The 10553-nt window shown below is 42.6% G+C and overlaps 1 protein-coding gene across 1 annotated transcript; it reads left to right on the top strand.

Moving 5' to 3' along the window:
- The first annotated feature begins 8952 nt into the window (after positions 1–8952).
- Positions 8953–10165, top strand: LOC121873566 (zinc finger MYM-type protein 1-like). Its single transcript, XM_042377210.1, has 2 exons — positions 8953–9993; positions 10088–10165. Exons 1-2 carry the CDS (start codon positions 8953–8955, stop codon positions 10163–10165), a joined length of 1119 nt encoding a protein of 372 aa, XP_042233144.1.
- The last annotated feature ends 388 nt before the right edge of the window (positions 10166–10553 follow it).

The raw sequence follows: 10553 nt of genomic DNA, 5'->3' as shown, positions 1-10553 counted from the left end.
GAATAAAGACGAAGCTAAAGTACAGTATTTTTAAAGGAGATTGTGATAAGTCTAAGTATAAACGACGATGATGTATCCCTTCAACATTACATTACATAACATTTTAAAATATGGAGTCAGAAAGTATAAAGGTATGGATGATTAGAGAGATGGAGTGGAAAGGAGTTGTAACATGCCAGGCTCCTCAACAGCTGGTCTTTTAATTCGCCGCACACTTGTGCATTGGTTAACCACTCATAAATTTATGTCATACAATATGGGGTGGTGTTATGGTGTCCTGGGGGTGATGTTGGGGTATTAGTTGATGAATAATAAATAAGCAGTATTGTATCGTCAATGACAGTCGTTTGATGAACAGTAGCGTACTACAACCGTGGTAAAATTAACAAAATCGAACAACTTGTAGCGTAGTGTATGTGGCAAGTAGTCAAAGTTCTCTTTCTTTTGTGTCAATTTTCTCTTTCTTAGGCCCATGTACACAAAGGAGATCTTGCACTCGGGATGGAGGTGAGAAAGGAAACTCACAATAACGTTCTCTACATATATTGTATGTACAACCACGGACAAAATTCCTGAGACAAGGTTGTCTGGCTAGGTCAGTGAGGTGGCAACGTCGGGAACACACACATGAACAAAACACGGCAGAACTACCGGGGCGATAGTTTGACCAACGTGACGTATTATGAGGGGCAGGGCATAGCCAGGCTTGAGTCCTGGCTGACATGGGCGGTATTGTAGGACTTTCTTTCTTTCTTTCTTTCTAATTCTAAAGGAATGGGGGATTATAATGCACAATAGATTGTGACGAGAATATTTGAACTACACTTAGCATAATTCCATATACCTGTACAAGTATATTTTTAATTCTCCATATACTTCCACAGAGTGTTGGGTGTAGTGTCTACCGGCTAGTTAGGTAATTAAATACCTAAGTCCATCCAGGACCTTGAGAGTGTCCATCGAAAGTTTTAATGAATAAAGCAAGCTTAGACACATAAGTATTGTATCCAGCATAGAAGGCCAAGACGATGGCAGATGTATCTTCTACACTTCCCTCTGTGTGTTAATAATTAAGGTTTTTCTTTGGAAGCACTGATGGACAGGGTAGCAACACGGAACATAACAGCTCACACGGGCCGGCCCGTCTCTAAACACACCTTGCCCTCCCCCTTTTATCTCTCTAATTACATCTCCTTCTCTATGTCCTCTCACTGCTCTCTCACCTTCCACTCTCATCTCCCTTTTCTCACACTTTTCATATCCTACTAATATAATAATAATGGTTGCCCCTCGTGTAACAAGGATGGCCAGCCCAAGGGCCACCTAGGCGTGAATTTATTTAAGGTGTAGAAGCTGTTGCCAAGACGACAACCACACCCCAAGATAACGAGTTGCATGACCCAGTGTCAAGGAATAGTCCGAGAAGACCGGACAACTCGCCAAATGCACTGGCTAACCATTACCCCTGAATATGATCCGCAAATCGATTAACATCCAGGTCCCCAATTACTGCTGGGTAGACAGGCAAATGGCATAAAGAAACTTGCCCATAGTTTCACCCTGCCCGAGGATCGAACTCGGGTCAACTCACTTGCGAGGCAAGAATGCTGACCATTACACCCATGTCTCTCACCCACATTTACATATTCTCTTCCCCTCACATAACTTTTTCACTTCCTTCTATAACTTCCCTCACTTCCTTATTTACTCTTAAACCAGAAAAAATTGATAAAATTCGTTCATGACCAGGAAATGTTTAAAAGACATTTTCGATCTCATATTATACTTTCTCTACAACATTTGCGGAATTACTGTCATTTAAGCACAAAGTAACGTCTAACTCTTCCCAATCGTCACTTTCCCAACTGACCCTTTCCAGCCCTGTCCTTGCCACTAATAACCAGCCAAATATTATTGGGAACCTCCACTTACTTAGCAATTCTTAAATAGGATTAACTAGATTTATTTAGACAAGGAATATCATGAGTCATGTTTTAATTCTTGTGTTTGAGTGCATCTCACGAGGCAGCACTGCACAAGTGGCAACCAGAAGTAGGCTAAGGGAGGTCACGGAGCGTGCTGGTTAGAGGGGGGGGGGGTGGAGATAAGGTTAAGAACATAAGAATGGAGGAAACTGCAGCAGGCTTATTGGCCCATACTGGGCGGTCCCGTTTACACCCAACCCCGATCGCTCATAATCATATCCGTCCAACCTATGTTTGAAGCTATCCAGCGTATTCGAGTTAATGATGATGTTTGATAACTTTTTCCACTCATCCACTACTCTATTTCCAAACCAATGTTTACCTATTTTGCGCCTAAATCTAAATTTGTCTAATTTAAAGCCATTTTTACGAGTTCGCTCCTGGTTGGATAGTTTGAGTACCTTTATTATGTCACCTTTGTTTAGCCCTGACTTCCATTTATACACCTCGATCATTTCGCCCCTCACTCTACGTCTCTCGAGGGAATGCAAATTAAGATGTTTTAAACCGTCTCTGTACTCAAGGTCCCTAATGCCCGGGATTAGTCTTGTCATTCTCCTCTGAATTCTTTCTAGGAATTCTATATCCATTCTGTAATACGGTGACCAGAATTGAACTGCGTAATCTAAGTGAGGTCTCACAAGCACAAGATATAGTTTTAGGATGACCACGCTAGTCTTGTAACTAACACTCATTTGTATGAACCCAAGTACTTTGTTAGATTTGTTTTGAGCAAATACACATTGTTGACTTGTTTTAAGATTCCTACTTATCATTACTCCTAAATCTTTCTCGCGGTCGGATTTCTCTGTAACATCATTGTTCATCTGGTATCTGGTTTCTCTGTTAGCATCTCCACGGTTAAGTACTGTACTTTAAATTTATCCACATTGAATTTCATCTGCCATTTTTCAGACCATTCAAAAAATTTGTTTAGGTCTGTCTGTAGTTTTGCAGAGTCCTTCTAACTTTTCACAGTTTTTGACAAGTCTCTCTACAGGTTCAAGGCGTAGAGACATATTTCTTAACCTTCAGTTCTGGCATCATGATCCTAGAGGTATTCCCGTCACTCAGTTAGACACTCATCGTAGAGCTGTCCACTAAGAGTTACTCCCGTTCGACATACTACATCGGTCAGCCCCTCGGACTGACCGATCTCAGAGCAACATTCCCCTGTGGTAAAAAATGAATAAATAAAAAGCAAAAAGTCTTACTTTAAAGTCACCTGTGTGTATATTGTAATGGATTTCTCCCCTACAAACGCTGTTTGTCGCTGCGTAGCCGACCCCACGAATTCCACAGTGTGTGCCTCGTGGTCTACATCAACCAGCGCCGCCATACATCACGGAGCGGGGGTCAACTACTAAGCCACGCCTACCCCCTTGCTATTTAAGACCTGACCTCGTGGTGACCTGTCTCTCTACCTACACCAACCAGCCAGCAACACCACCTCCTCCGCCTGCCTGGCGGTCCTCGCTCCCGCCGGAGAGCATGGCGACCCACAAGCTGGTCCTCCTCTGAGCATCCTCACCAACCAGCTCTCTCTACATCACGCTTGTAACCATGCTGCCTTCCCAGTACCAAGCTGCATTGTACATCCAATACAACATGTATATAGAGAGCACATTGTGAGTTTCCTTTCTCCATCCCATCCTGAGTATGAACACAAACATTCCAAAAACCCCACAAATGGTGACTCCCGAAGATTCGCACTCACACAGGATGGAGGAGAAACTGATCACGCTCCCAATCTTCAAGCAACATGGAAGACTGGCTTATCCACACAGAAGCAGCTCTAATCGGCTCTACAACTACTGTCTCTACACCGCAGGTTAGACACCCTAGAGCAGCTCTGCTACTCTAAGCAGACAGTCGCTCCTCTTCCGACCCCAGCACACCCGTCCTGCCTCAGACGCCGACCCCGGCCCAGCAGTAACCCCTGCCGCCCCTGATGCGGCCCCTGCTCCTGACGCGGACCAACACACCCGTCCTGCCTCAGACACCGACTCTGGCCCAGCAGTACCCCCTGCCGCTTCTCCTGACGCGGCCCCTGTTCCTGAGTGCGGACCCACACACTCCTCTTTTCTCCCTCAGGTACTCCCTGCTAATGTCCTGCACCCTGCTGCTGTCATGGACCCAGCTGCTGTCACGAGCCCTTATCCGCTTCTGCTGACGCAGCCCCTGCTCCTGACCCAGGCCCACACACCCCAGCAGGCGCATCTGACGACTCTGTACCTGCCGTGAGGGAAGAACAAAATTCATCGCCTCCACACACCCTTTTTCTCCCTCTTTACTCCCACAGATATTGTGTATCTAGACAGTTGTGTCCAGCGACCGGCTCATCCACGCCATCGCCGTTGTCTCACATGAGGCATGCACCGCCCGTTCTGCCTCACATGTGCTATGCAACCCTGCAGACAACAAGTCTCCTACACCGCCTGGAGGGAAGGGGGAGTATTGTAGTGGATTTCTCCCCTACAAACGCTGTTTGTCGCTGCGTAGCCGACCCCACGAATTCCACAGTGTGTGCCTCGTGGTCTAGGTCAACCAGCGCCGCCATACATCACGGAGCGGGGGTCAACTACTAAGCCACGCCTACCCCCCGCTATTTAAGACCTGACCTCGTGGTGACCTGTCTCTTTCTACCTACACCAACCAGCCAGCAACACCTCCTCCTCCTCCGCCTGCCTGGCGGTCCTCGCTCCCGCCGGCGAGCATGGCGACCCACAAGCTGGTCCTCCTCTGAGCATCCTCACCAACCAGCTCTCTCTACATCACGCTTGTAACCATGCTGCCTTCCCAGCACCAAGCTGCATTGTACATCCAATACAACATGTATACAGAGAGCACGTTGTGAGTTTCCTTTCTCCATCCCATCCCGAGTGTGAACACAAACATCCCAAAAAACCCACAATATGATCCCCTGTTTGATGTAAGCATGTGTTGACAAAAAAATTTCCGTTCACAATACAGTACAAACAAAGGATCACCACACCACACGCACGCACACACACTCACATTGCCTGTATGAGTTTAAATACTCTTAACAAATCCATATACTTGCATACTTATGGGTTTTTAAATAATAACTGAGAATAGTAGTCACTATTATTTATGGTAGGCATGTGTGTGAGGGAGCCGGGACACCGTCATTATTCGTTTGGTTGTGACCCTTTAGGTTTCCTGCACAATAATGCTGCATAACGACACACACAGAAAGAGAGAGAAAGATTTTTGTGAGTGTGAGTACATTTGTGGTGGTGGTGAAAGGGGTCGTAAATACATGCTTTAACTACCGGCTGATAGTTTAATCATTAAGCTGCATTTGTATCCACTATCATGGAGGCAGCATAGAGTATTAATGTAAATCTATTCATGAAATACAACTCTTTTATTCCTTTATTTCATCCAGTATGCTAAAAATTAATGGTGTGTATTTACCAGTACGTAATCTTTATATACAGGTATTTTAAATTTCACAACTATATGACCTAGTAGTCATGATCGTAATTGTGAACCTTATGGTTCCTAATCATAAAGGCGATTCATGCCGTCTTGTCGAAAATAGGAGTCGTCTAGGAATATGGCAACCAAGTTATGGCTGGGAAATGTGCGAGGTGATGACGAGGCCAAAGAGCTATCGTTCAGTCACTCCTTTTCTGATCACCATGGATACTGTACAAATTTACATTTGGTGTATAGCCAGGGAGAGGAAGGATAGAGGACAACTCACTTCCAGCTCAGCTGCCTGCCATTCCTTTATAACAACAGCATGGAATTCAACATAATTCCCATATTACTGTATTTAGGTTCATTTGGTGCCGGGTTACTAAATCATTATGGAAAAATAATTAATTTTCCCCAAGAAATCCCACACTAAATCCCAGATGAGCTATTGCTCTGTAGTTAATTATCAGTCTTATTCACACTGCTTTCCTCAATACAGTAAAGTTGCCAGCACGCGCTGTTATTGTCACTCCTCAAGAGGTTTGGTAATTTACCACAGGGTCAGTTGATTTTCAGAGCATAATAAATATTATTGTAGAGTACATGTGTACTGCGCACATCATTGTCATCCCTACAAAACTCTTTCATTCATATTACGCTATATAACATTCAAATCCACCGCGCTTGTAGAATCTCAGAAAACGGGAAACGTTGATAAAGAATAACTCACCTACTGAATGTTACTGAATTATTTGATGAATTGTACCCAGGTACGGGTATATAATATTAAGTGTATGTACTCATAGCATTAAGGAGAACTCAAGGTATCTATAAGATGGTTGGGAGAGTCCAATCAGTATGGATTAGTGTACTATAAGGGCTAAATGTAAATCGCGTTTGAAGATCATTCTATTGACGTCTGTGAACAATTAGTGAACGTAGCTACCACGGGAACCGATGAAACTATAAAAGAAGATTGATTTGGAAAAAGGATAAATGTAACAGACCTAAGAGAAGTGTTGGAAGTGATCCAGAAACTATACTTCAAAGAAAATATCTTGTATGCATCGGTGTGAACTTAATACACCTCGTTATCTCCTGTGACATATACCCACGAATTATACAGTGATCAGGGTATCGTATGACTGTGTTCGACGAGTGCAATATGTGAGGGGAGGATCCCTAATTACCGTTTTAAGCGAAGTGGATATACCCACGCTATGAACATTCGACACGCAGCTTTTGTTTCAGAGTTAGCGTCACTTGTACCCGGATTACAGTTGTGAGTTAATGATATCGCCAAATTAATTTCCCCAGGAACTGTCAAACCTGAGCCGTACTGTCATGGTCACAATGACAGCTGGTCTGTTTGAAACCTGATGATTCATATTATACTCCACGCCCATAAAACATGTGGATAACTGGCGAGTTATCCCTATGAATAAAGTGCGAGGTGTTCGAAGCAACGGCAACAGCTGCGCTGACCCACAGGGCAGGGCCAGTCAACTTATTAGGAAATTGGTTGGGACTGCTAGTTTTGCCGAATTACCTTCGAGTGTGCAGGCCTCATTACAAAGTAAGAGCAGACTTAAGCGTGAGTTAGTACAAAATCAGTGTACACTGGAGGATGATACACGTGTTCCTAAAACGAGTAATACGTAATAAACTGACCTTAAACCTTGAGAAAACCCACTACACGATCTTTCACAGAAGGAAAAACTTACCCCCAGATTTGGACCCCCTGTACCTTGGTAATATAGTCCTCAAACGCGAACAAAATACTAAATTCCTCAGAGTTATTGTTGATGAGAAACTTAACTGGAGAAACCACATACAAGCTATTCACAGTAAAGTCAATAAACAGTGCCGTATCATGTATCACACTCGACAGTTACTCACTTTCACAGCAATGAAAGAAATCTATCATGATCTTGTTTACCAACACCTAATACACTGTCACACACTATGGGGGCCTCTGGCTCTTCAAAAACACAATCTCTGGTTACTACACAAAAAAGAGTTGTACTGTCATGATCGTGATGACGGCTAACCTGAAAACCTTAAGGATTCATATTACACTCAAACGTCCACAAAACCTTCCGAGTCCCCCAGTGGAAACGTCCCCCGTTTTCTCTGTTCCTGGGTGACGTCACCGATAGGCCGTCTTTGTCTTAAGAGAACTTTGAATATAATCCACGGATTTCGTAGCAGACGCTGTATGTTGGGACCTGTTGCCATCCAACCCTTTGTAATCAATTTAATTTTGCTTTTGATAGCTGAGTCAGAGCATTGTTAGTGAGGATAATAGTAGGGAATGAAACGGAGTTCATAGTCTCAGTTTCAACGTCAGAGTGTACAGTAAATTAATTCATCGAAATAGAAGTGGGTGGATTCCCTGGCCTATTTTGAGTGAAGGTGCCGCGGGCATTTCATCGGTCAGTAAGTGCTCGCCCCTTCATCCATACAGGTAGGCTATTCCACTGTGTTGTAATTCGCCCTTCTTTGAGTGATTTGACCCAATTAATAGTTGATTGTGCAAGTGTTACAGTAACGTAGTTGATATGCTCTGAGTGAAGTCATATTTACGTCTTTAACGTCCCCTGAAATGTGATGTCGTTGTCACGGTTAGTAAGTGCTCACCCCTTCACCCATATAGGTCCCTAACAGTGGCGGCTCGTGCATAGGGCTGCAGAGCTGCAGTCCCCCCAGACACTCACTGCCAGGCGTATGATTCCTTTAGAGAGACAGCTGAATAATACACTACCAACAAATATATCATTTTATATGTTATTTAATTATTTTCAATACGTTGCTAAGTGAATTTTCATTAAAATCAGACCAAAATTTAAGTTACTTTCATAGTTGCTGTCAATGCTGTACGATTCATGTCTGTTATTAATTGACGCCGCCGCCGCACAATGAGCTGCACTTGAAGCAGCTCAGTCTCGTACAACGTGTTTACATTGCGTGTGGACGGTGTGGTTAAATCGTGCTTTCTTTAATTACCCTTTGACGATGGAAAATCGAGTGAAGTATTTGCAAAACATCAACTTTTCCCAGCTGACATTAAATGAAAAGACTGAAATCAAAGCAAGAGGAAGACCTACACCAGTTTTATCCATTCAAGCAGGAACAAAGAATATACACGCCAGTTTAACATCAGTGTTTATCAGAAATGTGAATGGCTCTGTGGTTGTGACGAGGCAAATACTTTATTCTGCTTTCCATGCATATTGTTTGGTGGGGACTCGGCATGGACGAAAAGTGGTGTGACTGACTTGAGGCATTTGCCACAGAAAATAGTGAAACATGAGCAGTCAGCCAAACATATGAATAACATGATTAATTTATCGTTGCTGGGTAAAGTGAACATTGCAGCTCAGATTGACACAGCATACAAGCTCTCAGTTGCAAAACACAATGAACAGGTGAAAAAAACAGAGATATGTTATCCAAAATCATAAACTGTGTAAAATTTTGTGGAAAATTTGAACTCCCTCTTAGAGGACATGATGAAACAATGAGCTCTAAGAATCCGGGAGTATTTCGTGGATTAGTTGATTTTGCTTGTGAACTGGATTCTAGCTTAGATGCTCATTTAAAGACCGCTACAGTTTTTAAAGGAACATCTAAATCAATACAGAATGAACTTTTAGAATCTATGTTGGAAATTTGCAAAAATAAGATCAAGGAAGAAGTAAAGAATGCAGATTATTTGGCAGTTATGTGTGATGAGACAACGGATATTTACGATAAAACACAGATGGTAATTGTTCTAAGGTATGAGCTACAAGGGAAGCCTGTTGAGAGATTCTGGGGATTTTTTAACCCTATCAACCAGACAGCAGAAGCCTTATCAAGTGTGTTACATAAAGAGCTCCAGACTTTAATTGGTGATTGTCCACACAAGCTCATTGCCCAAACTTATGATGGTGCAGCTGCTCTAAGTGGAGTCAATAAAGGTGTGCAAACCAGAATAAAAGAAGTGTATATCAATGCCCACTTTATCCACTGTTATGCGCACCAACTGAACTTGATTTTGGGAAAGGCAACATCACAGAATACCAATGTTCGTGTATTTTTCAATAGCTTGTCAGGAATACCAGTATTTTTTTCTAAGTCTCCACAAAGAATGGCTGCATTGGAGAATGTTGCTGGTCATCGAATTCCAAGGCCATCTGCAACACGTTGGAATTTCAAGAGCAGAACAGTCAATGCTGTGCATGAAATGAAAGATGCACTGATTGAATGTTGCAGCACACTGGAAGCATCTAACTCAAGAGAAACTGGATCTGCAGCAGCTGGTATCAAAAGAATTGTGAATGATCCTGAATTCGAATTTTGGTTGGAATTTTTCTCCAAAGTAATGCCTCATGTTGACATCATGTTCTCTCAGCTTCAGTCTAGAAATATTGATGCAGCTAAGGCTAACGCCTCTTTAAAAGTTTTTAATTCCGCAGTTCAGAAGTTAAGAGACGAATGTGATGCGATGATGTTGCTGTTGCCTCCTGAGCAGAAAAGAAGAAAATTTAAAACAGACAAATTAGCTGCTGCAAAGGAGGTCTGTGACGTAATTTTGCTGCAGTGCAGAGAGAGATTCAGCTTTACTAATCATTTGAAAGCAAGCAAGTTACTTTTAGTGAATAATTTTCCAGTGTATGCCAAAAATTTCCCTAGTAATGAACTTGAACAAGCAGTTGCAGCATATCCCATGCTTGAAAAAGACAAATTGAGAACTGAACTTACTGTACTGTACACAAGAGAAGATTTGTGTAAATCAGAAAGTCTCATAGACTTGTTGGAGATGATGAATGACAATAATCTACAGTCAACATTTTCAGACACTGTCAAGTTGCTGAAAATTTTAATAACAACTCCAATGACAACGGCAGAAGCAGAAAGGTGCTTTTCAACTTTGAAGAGAATTAAAACTTTTTTGCGCAGTACCATGGTGAATGACAGACTGTCTGCTTTAGCAGTGATATCCATTGAAAATAAAATGATAACAGAAATAAAGGATTTTAATGAAATAGTAATAAACAATTTTGCTACATCGAAGAGCAGACACGCCGACTTTATTTTCAATTAATACTGGTCCATCACCACCTCGGCCATCCCTTC

The sequence above is a fragment of the Homarus americanus genome, unplaced genomic scaffold, assembly GCF_018991925.1.
Source record: "Homarus americanus isolate GMGI-L3 unplaced genomic scaffold, GMGI_Hamer_2.0 scaffold30858, whole genome shotgun sequence".
Classification (NCBI taxonomy): domain Eukaryota; kingdom Metazoa; phylum Arthropoda; class Malacostraca; order Decapoda; family Nephropidae; genus Homarus; species Homarus americanus.
The sequence above is the reverse complement of the archived record's forward strand: the minus strand, read 5'-3'. Positions and strand labels throughout refer to the sequence as shown.